The sequence below is a fragment of the Schistocerca gregaria genome, chromosome 4 (assembly GCF_023897955.1).
Source record: "Schistocerca gregaria isolate iqSchGreg1 chromosome 4, iqSchGreg1.2, whole genome shotgun sequence".
NCBI lineage: Eukaryota > Metazoa > Arthropoda > Insecta > Orthoptera > Acrididae > Schistocerca > Schistocerca gregaria.
Window position 1 is genome coordinate 497,604,403 of NC_064923.1, and position 15,245 is coordinate 497,619,647.

At 40.8% G+C, this 15,245-nt stretch overlaps 1 protein-coding gene across 1 annotated transcript in view; it reads right to left on the minus strand.

Annotated features, from left to right (window-relative positions):
* Positions 1 to 10,743, minus strand: part of LOC126267017 (uncharacterized) — a 133,710-nt gene extending 122,967 nt beyond the window's left edge. Inside the window, exon 1 of the mRNA XM_049971788.1 lies at positions 10,499 to 10,743. Coding sequence (XP_049827745.1) covers positions 10,499 to 10,527 — 29 coding nt within the window. The 5' untranslated portion in view covers positions 10,528 to 10,743. The remainder of the gene's footprint in view (positions 1 to 10,498) is intronic.
* Positions 10,744 to 15,245: the final 4,502 nt, after the last annotated feature.

A 15,245-nucleotide genomic window follows, 5' to 3' on the forward strand; every position in this document is an offset into this window, starting at 1 on the left:
TAACCCAGCTTCGCACAGGTGAGCAGCGCCCACGATTGAGCAGGGTATGTCGTTTTGATCAGAACTGGATCACTTTTCATTTTCGAAATGGCTGCTACCACTTCAAATCTGTCCTCAAAGTGTGTTCACCAAATTACAGCTTTGTTGCCAAAAAGGAATCCTCATTGGTCCTAAAGCAAACTGAGTATTGTTTGGAGTATTTCTCCTCTTGTGTCTTAGCCCTACATTCCCCCAGTGGTGTAACCAGGGAAGGAAACATTGTGGGATATCTCTCTGTATTGTAGTAATGCTTTCCTTCAGAAAAGTGTGCTGGGGCCGTGCACCCACCAGCAGAAGAAAATTTGAGCGCTTCAGTCGCTCGTCATCTGTCTTGGTGCAACCTGCTCCGAACTGGGGCTCAGCCGAAGGTCAACACCCAGCCATGGCAACAACTACCTGGTTGGTTAATCGTTTCCCGGAGTCCACCTGGTTGGGTAACTGTTACCCAGACACTCCCTGTACCCCAGCCACAACAGGCACATACCGCTTGACATATACGGAGACTTTCCAGCACAGACACCAACTGCGTAAACCGTGTGCAGAAAGGGGGATTTCAGCATCAGGTACTTGATGCCCCTTTCCACCCACAAATGGATGCTGTGTGGGTGTATTACGTTTGACAGAAAGAAAGGGTGCAAAGACAAAAGGGCTCAAAAGGTAGAATGTAAACCGCATTGGGCAACCTTCCTACATGATATGCACTTCTGTAAAATTTGGAAGAGTAATAGCCAGTCAAACCCTATGCTTGGGACCATATAATACAGGATGAAAAATTGTATAATGAGCAGGCAGAGAGAGAGAGAGAGAGAGAGAAACGAGTGTCCAAAACCATAAACCAAATGCAAGCTTGGCTGGCACCAGGAAGACCATCCAAGAGAAAGACAGAGGTGGAAAAGAGCAGAAGAATGGTCTTGCAGTACAAGTCCCGTGTTGTCTAAGCACGTACTCACATTATAATTGTGAGCCCCACTGGAGGGGAGGGGGGGACAGTTTACCTCGTGAGGCGTCTTTTTACAGTGCTTGGGTAATACTTAGTATCCAGAAACTTTGTTATGAGTATTAACAGTAGACTAGCTCTAAGAATCTTCTTCATTCTGTGATTCTGTGTATAAAGGAAAACTGAGTGGCACCCCAATATTTCGTTGTTTCATTTCGTTGTAGCACAGATTTTTTCCCATTTTCCACTTCGTTATGCACTGTTTACTGTGTGCACGTTGAAGTCTGCAGCCAGCAGAAAACAAACCAATTGGATTATCTTTACAAGATACGAGGTAAAGAAGTTGCAACTGGTTGTCCTACGAAAAGAGGACATGGATATTACATTAAGAAATCCACCGTGTTTGTTGCACCTGGAGTCTTTTTTGGCGGAAAGGGTTACATTCAGGATCACACCGGGTAGTATATGAGGGTTACAATTTGCATCTTTTGGGAATTATATTAATACTAGCTTAAGTGCCCGGTACTTCGTTCGCAAAGACTATATGGCCTGCAGAGATTTTTTTTATTTTTATTTAATCGTATTTTTATGTTGCTCACAAACTGCAACACCTAAGTTTTCACGCTAATTAAGGCCACATACACATGTACTTCTGACCAAAAAGCGATTCTGGTAACTGGAGTAAAATTTTTTTTGTTAATCATGCCTTTTGCGTTCTTGTGGGGGGTATTTCCAGAGCAACGTTCATCCCCTAACAAATATTTCTTTACATGTAACACAGAAGTGAAATTCCAATTTTCATAAATTTAGCTTTAATATGCTTTAATGTAATGAAATATTTTCTTAAAAATTTCCATCCCCTATTGCACTGCCTTGGCGTTGAATTTCCAGAAATACTGAAAGATACTATTTTCTTTCCTACCAAGATGTCAAACATCAAGTGTCACAGATATTGCTTTAAGAATCCTTTATTATCTCTTTTAGCAATTTTCTTCAAAAACACTTTCACCCATTACTTTCCCCCTTAGTGGTCGAATTTCCAACGCTGAAAGACACTTATTTTCTGACAGAGAACTCAAACCTCAGTCTTCGTAGTTCTTTCAAAATTCCCTCAAAAAACTTTATCCCCTATTTGACACACTTCCAGGAGTGGACTTTCGGACAAATCTTTCTTAAACGGTGCCTACAGTATAAGATCCACACCCTCTCCAAACTTCAAGTTTCTATCCTTCCACTGTTTGGGTTGGGTAATGATGATGCAGTGAACCAATTTTACCCATTTCACCCCCTTAGGGATTGAATCTCCAAAAACAGTAACACGCATTTTTTTCCACCTCTAACCGAGAAGCGAAATACCAATTTTCAAACACTTAGCTCTAAAAATGCTTTCGCAGTGGAACATTTTCATAAAACGTTTCAGCTTCTATTCAACCCCTTAGGGTTGAATTGCCAAAAACAGTAACGTGTATGTTTTACTTCTAACAGAGAAGCAAATACAAATTTTCATAGATTTAGCTTCAAAAAGGCTTGCAGAATGAAATATTTCCATAAAAATTTCTAGTCCCCGTTTCACCTCCATAGGGGTTAACTTTCCAAAAATAATTAAACACTTTTTTATTTCTAACTGAGAAGCCACATTTAAATTTCCATAGATTTAGCTTTAAAATGCTTTCATAATAAAATATTTTCATAAACAATCACATCCCTATTTCAATCCCTTATGGGTTCAACACCACCATTTTTCAAATTACGCTTCATCCCCTATTTCACCCCTTTTGGGTTGGAATTTCGAAAAATCCTTCTTAAACGACATCTACAGGTAAGATCCAAATCTTCAAATTTCAAGTTTCTATCCTTATCAGTTTGGACTGGGCATAATGAGTCAGCCAGGTCATCAGTCAGTCAGGGCATTGCCTTATATGTAGAGATTATGCTTGACATACTCTCAAACGTTACACTTCACATACCTTAAATGCGGTAACAGTTTGAACAAGTGCAATCCTCATTAAACTAGGCTTCCTTGTGCCGGAAAATTGTCGTTAAACAGCGGATAATTGTAATAGGATCCATTCAGGCCTCATAAATATCTATTACAAGTTGACGTAAGTGCTTATGTAGTGCAGTTTTATATTTCTGGTGTTATACAAGGTGCTTAAAGGAGGACTACATTCGATGCATATTTTTACAGGAGAACGTATTCGCAAAATCATAAAAACAATAGTGCCTTAAACATACATCCCGAAACAGATACTTGAGATAGACAGCATTTTTGTCCTTTGATTAACATCTTCTGTCGCAAACATTCTTACACGTCCTCCAGCCCTCTCATCAGAGAATAGAATACTTGCATCTGCCCACACGTGGTGACTGGTAATTTATTACCGCCTCCGTCTGAATCTCACCTCATATGTAAATAAAGTGAAGGCTGTGAACTGTAGATTTTGAGTGATCCGTAGTTAGAATCCTTGGGCAAAGCTGTAGTCTGGCATAGTGGTCTTTTGGCGCCGGCCGCGGTGTTCGAGCGGTTCTAGGCGGTTCGGGCAGGAACCACGCGACAGCTACGGTCGCAGGTTCGAATCTTGCCTCGGACATGGATGTGTGTGATGTCCTTTAGGTTAGTTAGGTTTAAGTAGTTCTAAGTTCTAGAGGACTGATGACCTCAGATGTTAAGTCCCATAGTGCTCAGAGCCATTTGAACCTTTTTTTTTTTTTTTTTTTTTTTTTTTTTTTGTGTCATGAGAGTTCGCACACGTTGTAAGTAAGAAGGACAAAGTAGCTGGTCGTGCAGAATCGTCACCACAAGAACATGCTTTACGCCGTCGTCGGCTCTTAGTTCTTGGCACACTCGCTTCACAACTACATTCCACTCGTTACATTGTCAGCTCCTCCGTATCCACGGGCTATCTGTGTGAGACGTGTTGCGATACCTTGTCCTTGACGGGAATGATCCTGTCTGCAACTAGCTGTAACAATATTCTGAGCACTCTCGTACTGGATGCGGAACTGACAGTGTTCGGCGCACCATGGTACGTCCCTGTAGTTAAAATAAAATTGGCTGATCAACAGCGGAATATCACGTCTTTCATTTCGTGTAGGAGATTGTTATAAATGCTGTGTCTGGCCTGACTTGAATACAAACACAACCAACAAGAAATGAGCACTGAATGCCAACAGGTTGGCCTACACCATTAAGTACTAACCAGTCTCGACACAATATCTCAACAACTATTTGTTACGGATAATATTTATAGCACTTTTTTATTGGGTGGTGCAAAGCTCTGTAAGAATATGATGAACGCGCTGTAAATGAGTACAGAATGAGAGAGGGGGAGAAAACCTGTGCTTCCAGGTGCAGCATACTCTGCAAACCAATGCAGTGAATGGCAGAGGGTACTTCTCATTGTGTCTTTTAGAAAGGTTTCTTCGCGTTCCATTTGCGTATTGAGCGCTGGAACAGAGACTACTTATGAGTCTTTGTCCGGGTTGTAGTTGTTTAATCTTGGCTCTTAAAGTGTTCTCTGTGGTAACGATAGGTAGGACGCAGCCGTCACAACTAGATGTCTCACTTAATACTGGTTTTTGAAATATAGGCCTTCGCAGTATCGTTCATATCTATCTTCAAGTACCTGCTACTTTTAATAAGTAATTCCGTGACGGTTCCTCGTGGGGTCAAACGGACATGTCCTACTTTGTATCCTTTCAGTAACCGTTGTTAGACCTACCTGGTAGTGGTTCAAAAATGGTTCGGCTCTGAGCATTGTGGGCCTTAACTTCTGAGGTCATCAGTCCCCTAGAACTTAGAACTACTTAAACCTAACTAACCTAAGGACATCACACACATCCATGCCCGAGGCAGGATTCGAACCTGCGACCGTAGCGGTCGCGCGGTACCAGACTGTAACGCGTAGAACCGCTCGGCCACCACGGCCGGCTACCTAGTAGTGGTCATACACAATGTTCTGTGATAGGTCGCACGAATGTCCTCATCTTCTTTGTAGACTGATCACATTTTGTAGACTCACTACATTTGTTGCTAACATTAGAACAAAATTATTTTCCTTTTGTTACTGACTAGAAAGGAACTCTTTGTAAAGTTTTAGCTGCTGTGTTGGAATGCTAATGACGAGAGAGAGAAATGGGGGGGAGGGGGGGCAGGTTTCCCCTCTCTACCAACGCACTCCATTTATGCATCGCTCTGCAAGCAGTTCAGTTGTCACAATACGTCAGATGGGTTTGTGTTTGCTGTTAGAGAAGTGAAAGTGTGTGTACAGAGTTTGTGTTTCACATTGGCCAATGAGACTGGCAGTAACTGTGTGGTATTGCAGAGGATGTACCTACACGAGAAGTGTGTTATTTATGAACAAATAAAGCAAAAGTTGACAGGAGAGGGTACTGTAATACTAGATGAAATGCTGTAATACTAGATGAAAAGGCATCAGATGAAGAAAATGATAGTGACATAGCACTGAGAGATGAAGCAATGCCAGCAGTGGCAGATTTCCTAGGAAGCAGCAGTTCATCTTGTCAGCCATCACCTCCAAGGAAACGATCGAATTTTCCAGAAGGATATCTGGCTGACGCGTACAAGATGTGGAATAAGCAACCATGGGACAAAGATGGAAATGTTGCTCCTCCTCGTCTGTGTCGTCCCGGATTAGAAACTGATATGACGCTGCGCCTGAAAATTACAACAGTGTTGGCACAAAAAAGGAAAATATAGAAAAAGTCTGTGTTATCAAACTTTGAAAACGGACTAAAACACGTCATGCGTCAAACGCAAAACTTCTGCAGAGTATGATAAATCGTGAATTACGTCATTATTTTACAGCAAAGAGAAAGGAAAATGCAATAATACGTGACCGCACATTGAAACTTTGAGCCCAAAGTATAAAATAGGTAACTGGCACAGGCGCAAGCGAAAGAAGTGTAATCAAATGGCTGTGAGCACTATGGGACTTAACATCTGAGGTCATCAGTCCCGTAGAACTTAGAACTACTTAAACCTAACTAACCTAAGGACATCACACACATCCATGCCCAAGACAGGATTCGAACCTGCGACTGTAGTGTTCGCGCGATTCCAGACTGAAGCGCCTAGAACCGCTACGTATGTGTCGTGGTTGATAAACTTACAGAGTTTATATGAGTCCAGTTCAGTTTTTTCGGAGTTACTAAAACGGCAAAAGTTAAAGCAGAAAGCTACAACAGTAAATTATTTAAGCATTCGAAGAAAGAGAATCTGTTCTTTTGGTTCGACAATGACTGACTTCAGAGCTAAGAGTAACATGAATCATATCCGTAAGCAGCATATTCAAATTATTATCAGGGCATATTGATTTTATACGAATACCTTTAACTTAAGACGAATAAAATTTTTTTTTTTTCAGTAAGGCCTAAACTCGTTTCTGCTTCAGCACTGTCCCAACTACTTAATCAGTCCAACGACCTACCGTTCAACGTAAAGTAACAGTTTTGTTTGTTCACACAGACTTCGTTTAACAATAAGTGAAGGATGGCACGCTATCTGCATTTTACACCGTGTCTTTTAATATAAGAGGTATTGGCCAGCCTATACTCCGGTTCTACCTGCGAACTTGCACAGAAAATGTTCTGGCCAGGAAACAGTTTGTCCCGAACCCTTTTTTTTTACTGAAATGTCACTGCTGCACTAAAAAGGTCGTTGTGGCTAAATTTATTTCCAATCATGAAGTGGGATGTAGGCCTACGCGGGGCTCGAGACTACTGTTTACGAAAAACTTTATACTGTACTTCAGAGTGAAACTCATGAACTGCGAAGAAATAATTGACTGCAAAATGGCGCTTTAGCATGCCTGGGGGAAAAAAATCTTTATCGCAGGTATTTCAAATGAACGATCAAATCTGTAATGCAGTTATGAAACAGGGATCACTCATTCTAGAGCAGCAATTTATTGTAAAATGATCACAAAATATGCCATTTGTTCCCAGTCCTCAGACAATTGTTCATCATTTGAGCGAAGGGCGCGCGGTGGGTGGTAAAGACATCAATAGTCTGCACACCACTGTTAAGTGCATGGCAGAGGGTACTTCCCATTGTACCAGCTGTTGGGCTTCTTTCGTTCCATTCGCGTATGGGCCGCGGGAAGAATTACTACAAACTTTTTATGACAAAAATACGAAACCAGTGATTCCAAATCGAGTCCATTGTTTTGACCTTTTTCGCTACTTTCTGACAGAAGGCGGTATTCTTCGTGACATAAATCTGATCTTCTATAAATTAAATATCTCAAAAATTTTTGAATAAATGCGTTATGTCCGAGTATTTTGGAGCAGTCCTAGCCTTAACGGTGGAACCCTTCCTCCTCCCCCAAACCGACACTACTCCTAGCGTGTCGTGTGAACGCATTAAAGTCGTGTATAAAGGGTACGGATTCCCTCTATATATGCACTGCACTACTAGAAAAACTGTAGCGTACCGGTATGTGTTAAGTCTTAGCAGCAATTTATCTTCTGTCTTAAAAAGGGTCTTTATCAACTTTGAAATACAAAAATACTTCTGATTTTAACAATGCTTCACAGAATGCGTAAGGTAGCTGCAATTCACGTTATTACTGGTGTTTAATGCATTAAACAATGGTACCTCAAGTACTGTCCCATGGATACTCTCGACTACAGAAAGTACAGAATATACCAGTACTGTTTACTGGGAGTGGCGAGACAGTGGCAGAGGCTAGCACCCTGCACAGAGGAGTCGGCGATGGGGGAGAATTTCCCCTAACCAACAAGCTCGCAATGCTATCTTCCACGGAATCCGAAACTAAACCAGTGACACTCATTTCACGTGTTGCATAATGTCATGAGGCGACAAAAGCAAGTGGATAAGATACACTGCCGGCCGCGGTGGTCTCGCGGTTCTAGGCGCGCAGTCCGGAACCGTGTGACTGCTACGGTCGCAGGTTCGAATCCTGCCTCGGGCATGGATGTGTGTGATGTCCTTAGGTTAGTTAGGTTTAAGTAGTTCTAAGTTCTAGGGGACTGATAACCACAGCAGTTGAGTCCCATAGTGCTCAGAGCCATTTGAACCATTGGATAAGATACACAAGTAAAACCTACCGGCCCCTCGAAGTTTTTTTAGAAAGCCTGACAAGACATTGTTAAGGCCAGTGGCCTTCCGCAATGGCAACACCGGTTCTCGCCTGATCACCTAAGTCGAGCGCTGTCGAGCTAGACCAGCTAGGCTTGCACTTGAATGGGTCACCGTCTGGGTCTGCTGAGTGCTGCTTGAGTGCACTCAGCCCTTGTGAGGCGAACTGAAGAGATACTTCATTGGGAAGCAACGGCACCGGTCACGAAAACTGACAACGGCCGGGAGAGCGTGTACTAACATGTCCCTCCGTATCCGCCTCCGGTGATGCCTGTTGGCTCAGGATGGCACGACGGCCGGTCGGCACCGTTTAGCCTTCAAGGCCTGTTACGACGGTCTTTGTTTTGTTTCTTGACAAGGTATTGTTATCAGGTGTTATTCTCAGTTACTAATTTCCAGTTCATTCTCATCAACAGTGCTAAGTATCACAAGATGTTAAACATACAGTGAGTGCAAAAAGTACTCGCCATGCATGGCCTGAAAAAAAAAAAGCCTTCTAAAAAGACACTACGCAATTGGCTATTTTTGATGCGCTGCAAGCAGCGTTGATATCTGCATTTCCTGACATCTAATGGGTTCTGTGGACAGTCTTTTACTGACATAGGTAGAATGTATTTGCGAACTGACAAATAAATGTCTTGGACAATGGACATTTGACAGTAATGGTTTGGTGGAAGTATCAATGTCTCAGTAGGAACAAACAGAAGCTGAAAACTCTCAGTAAAGTGCCGCTTATCACAAATAACTGTACACAAAACTGAAAATGTGTCGCACTAAGAGAGCTGTCCTAATACAATCTATTTCTCCTACGTAAAAAAATCATTTACAATTCATTCATTTATTATACCATTTTCAGCGTTAACACAAGCGATGTTCTATCTCATTCAACAGCGTGTTTTTATTTCTCAAGGTAATTTTATTTATTTACTTATTTTCACTGTCCCCACGAGGAACCCTAACAACAAACCTAGATTCAAGATCACAATGTTTGGGCCTTTGAGCGTTTCCCGCGTCGTATCGGCGGACACAAACGCTCTGTAGCTTCCTACATTACTCACTAACAGTACTATATACACGTCAGCTCATATTCTATATTATTAAAATCCTGGATGTGTGCATTTTTCCCACCTTCATTTTGAACAATGGCAACTCTTCCTTAAAACATTTGATTGTTGTCTGTAGACGCTTTAACGATGAACTATTTTGTACAGCTAAAATACAGAAAATGGGGGGGGGGGGGGCGGGCTGTATGACTGCAACGACATCTGATTATGTTGTGATTTATTTGCTCTTGCCAAATCAATTGCAAATTTAAAGGGATATCACGGAAACGATTTTCAAGTTTGTTTTTGTTTTGAACACTTCCAGATTGCTGAGTTTTGGGTGATACGTGCAATAACATAAATAATACTCTAGTTATACCTAGTCTAGACCAAAGCGATTATTTTAGTGCAGCGAATATTTAAGAGTACTTCAATTTTGAGACCCAAGCGATTATACTCGTGCAGCGAATATTTAAGACTACGTTAATTTTATGTTATTCTTGTGCGCACTTAATATTCTGAACCTATTTTACGCTTTGATTGGAACTTCACATATAGTTTTTAAAAATACTTTCACCATAAAATTATATCTTCCAGACGACGCATTTAAGCAAATTACCACGTTTGAGAAACAAAATGTAAGTGTAATTAACGCACTGACATTTGTATGAAAGCATGTAAACTTTCTTGCTTCTGAACGGCGAAAAATACGAGCAATTTCTTAACATCACTCGGTCACACATACTTTCGCATTATTCTAGGCGAGATAACACTCAAAGAAAACTGCTACCAACATTTATTATAAAATCGATGCATTTTATTTCATTTCGAAATGTGCGCAAGACGCTATTGTTAGACTTCGACAACAAACCCCTGTTCTAGGTAGTGGAGGTATTTATTATAAATTGTTTAGTGCAAAGCACCAAACTATTACACGAACTGTGGTTCGAAAGAAACAAATGAAGCACTTAGCAGCTGTGACGGAGAAAGACGACAAACATGTAGGGCTGTGAAATGATAAACACACCATTATCCAAGAATCACTGCAATAAAACATTTCGTCAAACAACATTACTCATGTTTCAGCATCACATTAACAAGAATTTCAACTACTACTGTGATGGCGAAGAAATAAAATCGTTTCATCGAACTATGAGTTTATCGTAATTTAAATACACAACCTAACAGGACGCCAGATTATATGCCTGTGAAATAGAGGCATACTAAATTCTTTCGTAGACGATGTCACTGTCAGAATTGTAAAGCGATATCCACGTCTTGACGTCAATGCCCTGCGCCTATTGCTGTGTAGTAGATCACTATGCTGCGAAGCTAATAGCTTTAGACAATACTCACATTTTACCGACAGCGTTGGTCAAGGCCATTGCGGTCCACAGAAAATTCCCCTCAGCTGCTGTCACAAATTGAAACCAATCACCTCGCTACAAGCTCCATATCTTCGCTCCTGTACATACGATCCTCTCAGACCCGAATGCCAGCGATTCATTGGCAACTCACAGTTCTCAGCGTAACATACGTAACTCGCTACCTATTGGTCCATGAGCGCACGTGCTGCACGAACAGACACGCCTTCCACTGTCGTCACTATAGCGCTGCCAACACTGTATCTGGTGTGTGGCGTCCAAAGTTGGTTTCCTCTGCGTTGGTATTTCTGACCAACGTGCAAAGAGGTAAATTCAAATTAACAGCGAGTGAAACGAGCATTAAGAAGATGTAGAAAAACTAGCTATATATTTCGGCGATGAGATTAACGTTTGATAAGTCATTTGTGTACTGTTCGATTTATAGACAATATATTTTTAAAAAAGTTTGAAATAATGATTTTGTAGATTTTTCAATATTTTAACTATTTGTCAATGACAGCTGCGCGTTTTTGATCGAAACATCTTATGTGAGATACTGTAAATACTGGATCATACAAGGAGACGCGATATAATATTTATGTTTCACTACCCTTGGACATCGTAATGCTTCAGCAAAAATACAACCAAGTAATTATGTAGATCCTGATGATCACTGGCGGAGAAGGAAAGTTTTCCAAGAGTTAAATTAACCAAAGTTAACGAAGCTGTTTAAATCAAATTTTTATACATACTTTTCGAGTTTTGTCTAATAAACAAACAAGTATGAACAGTATTTATCCAAAAGTGGAAATTTAGTCAAATGACAGCTTTAATTTTTGTTTTATATTATTATGTAACATTTTCAAAATATTCAGAGTTAACTGTAAAACTTTTAATGCCCACAACTGTCCCGACATTTTAGGAAGGTAGTGTGCATACTCAGAAGTGCTATATAATGTAAAAGAAGTGGGACTTATTTTTTAGGAATGTATATTAGAATTATAACAATGTCTTTTATTGTACTGGACTGTCACACTTATTTTCATTTGAAAAAGTACAATACTTGAAGCTATGAGAATTAAAGTGTCATTTCAACCCACTCATTTTGTTGTACATAACAACATGATCACAGGGGCTGTTGCACCTTGAATTACTTTTTAAAAACTTATCATGAGGTGTTCAAAACTTCTTTGCCGTTCTGATTGACATTTTTTCAAGGATTAGGTTGTGGGGAGGCTGAATCTCTGCCGAGGAAACTATAGGCCTAAAGTCGTTAGTACCAGTACTTGAAATAGTACTGCAATGACACAGAAGGAATGTCCTTTGAAGCAGTAAAATCAGTGACAGAGCTGTAGACATTAATGACAGAATGGAATTACTTTCTCATTGAGGGTGATTAAGAGAAGAAACATTGATATTTCCTGGATTTATTTGGCTATGGGTTTTCATCTGAGTTAGATTTGTGTGATACATACAACCCTAAGAAGTCCAAATCAGGAGACATATACCTGCTAAGGGAATGGATTCCAGCTTTTTTTAAAATCCTATAACTATATAGCTTGTGCTAAATGTTCTTGGTTACATTTGCCCCAGTTATTCAGAAATGTTATATATTTCCAGAGTTTTGGCTGGCTCATTCAGTAGCCAGCTCTCAATACATTGACTGTAATAGTCCTTTAGAGCTGAATAGGTTGGAAGATCTAGAGGCTGGAGAATGTGTGATATATGATGTAAAATGTCAAAATCGCTACACCAGCCTCAAAAGCACATTCACACAACCCCACACACATGGCCCCTGTTTCTGGACATTACGGCCTGAGGCAAGGCCTTAGTTGTGAATTGTTGTCATGTGCAAATGTGTGTGGTCCTACTTCTGAAGGAGGACTTCGTCCAAAAGATGATATGTTTTAACATTATCTTTTCTTTGTGCCTGCCTGTGACTCAACGTGTCCACTATGTGGTGAGCGGCAATAAATCCTTTCCATACTGGCCGTACCGTAGGTGCAACCACAACGGAGGGTTATCTGTTGAGAGGCCAGACAAACGTGTGGTTCCGGAAGAGGGGCAGCAGCCTTTTCAGTAGTTGCAGGGGCAACAGTCTGGATGATTGACTGATCTGGCCTTGCAACATTAACCAAAACGGCCTAGCTGTGCTGGTACTGCGAACGGCTGAAAGCAAGGGGAAACTACAGCCGTAATTTATCCCGAGGACATGCAGCTTTACTGTATCATTAAATGATGATGACGTCCTCTTGGGTAAAATATTCCGGAGGTAAAATAGTCCCCCATTCGGATCTCCGGGCGGGGACTACTCAGGAGGACGTCGTTATCAGGAGGAAGAAAACTGGCATTCTACGGATCGGAGGGTGGAATGTCAGATCCCTTAATCGGGCAGGTAGGTTAGAAAATTTAAAAAGGGAAATGGATAGGTTAACGTTAGATATAGTGGGAATTAGTGAAGTTCGGTGGCAGGAGGAACAAGACTTTTGGTCAGGTGAATACAGGGTTATAAACACAAAATCAAATAGGGGTAATGCAGGAGTAGGTTTAATAATGAACAGGAAAATAGGAATGCGGGTAAGCTACTACAAACAGCATAGTGAACGCATTATTGTGGCCAAGATAGACACAAAGCCCACACCTACTACAGTAGTACAAGTTTATATGCCAACTAGCTCTGCAGATGATGAAGAAATTGATGAAATGTATGATGAGATAAAAGAAATTATTCAGGTAGTGAAGGGAGACGAAAATTTAATAGTCATGGGTGACTGGAATTCGTCAGTAGGACAAGGGAGAGAAGGAAACATAGTAGGTGATTATGGATTGGGACTAAGAAATGAAAGAGGAAGCCGTCTGGTAGAATTTTGCACAGAGCATAACTTAATCATAGCTAACACTTGGTTCAAGAATCATAATAGAATGTTGTATACATGGAAGAATCCTGGAGATACTAAAAGGTATCAGATAGATTATATAATGGTAAGACAGAGATTTAGGAATCAGGTTTTAAATTGTAGGACATTTCCAGGGGCAGATGTGGACTCTGACCACAATCTATTGGTTATGACCTGTAGGTTAAAACTGAAGAAACTGCAAAAAGGTGGGAATTTAAGGACATGGGATCTGGATAAGCTGAAAGAACCAGAGGTTGTACAGAGTTTCTAGGAGAGTATAAGGCAACAATTGGCAGCAATGGGGGAAAGAAACACAGTTGAAGAAGAATGGGTAGCTCTGAGGGATGAAGTAGTGAAGGCAGCAGAGGATAAAGTAGGTAAAAAGACGAGGGTTGCTAGAAATCCTTGGGTAACAGAAGAAGTATTGAATTTAATTGATGAAAGGAGAAAATATAAAAATGCAGTAAATGAAGCAGGCAAAAAGGAATACAAACATCTCAAAAATGAGATCGACAGGAAGTGCAAAATGGCTAAGCAGGGATGGCTAGAGGACAAATGTAAGGATGTAGAAGGTTATCTCACTAGGGGTAAGATAGATACTGCCTACAGGAAAATTAAAGAGACCTTTGGAGAGAAGAGAACCACGTGTATGAATATCAAGAACTCAGATGGCAATCCAGTTCTAAGCAAAGAAGGGAAGGCAGAAAGGTGGAAGGAGTATATAGAAGGTTTATACAAGGGCGATGTACTTGAGGACAATATTATGGAAATGGAAGAGGATGTAGATGAAGACGAAATGGGAGGTAAGATACTGCGTGAAGAGTTTGACAGAGCACTGAAAGACCAGAGTCAAAACAAGGCCCCCGGAGTAGACAACATTCCATTAGAACTACTGACGGCCTTGGGAGAGCCAGTCATGACAAAACTCTACCAGCTGGTGAGCAAGATGTATGAGACAGGTGAAATACCCTCAGACTTCAAGAAGAATATAATAATTCCAATCCCAAAGAAAGCAGGTGATGACAGATGTGAAAATTACCGAACTATCAGTTTAATAAGTCACAGCTGCAAAATACTAACGCAAATTCTTTACAGACGAATGGAAAAACTGGTAGATGGGGACCTCGGGGAGGATCAGTTTGGATTCCGTCGAAATGTTGGAACACGTGAGGCAATACTGACCTTACGACTTATCTTAGAAGAAAGATTAAGAAAAGGCAAACCTACGTTTCTAGCATTTGTAGACTTAGAGAAAGCTTTTGACAATGTTGACTGGAATACTCTCTTTCAAATTCTGAAGGTGTCAGGGGTAAAATGCAGGGAGCGAAAGGCTATTTACAATTTGTACAGAAACCAGATGGCAGTCATAAGAGTCGAGGGGCATGAAAGGGAAGCAGTGGTTGGGAAAGGAGTGAGACAGGGTTGTAGCCTCTCCCCGATGTTATTCAATCTGTATATTGAGCAAGCAGTAAAGGAAACAAAAGAAAAATTTGGAGTAGGTATTAAAATTCATGGAGAAGAAATAAAAACTGAGGTTCGCCGATGACATTGTGATTCTCTCAGAGACGGCAAAGGACTTGGAAGAGCAGTTGAACGGAATGGACAGTGTATTGAAAGGAGGATATAAGATGAACATCAACAAAAGCAAAACGAGGATAATGGAATGTAGTCAAATTAAATCGGGTGATGCTGAGGGAATTAGATTAGGAAATGAGACACTTAAAGTAGTAAAGGAGTTTTGCTATTTAGGAAGTAAAATAACTGATGATGGTCGAAGTAGAGAGGATATAAAATGTAGACTGGCAATGGCAAGCGAAGCGTTTCTCAAGAAGAGAAATTTGT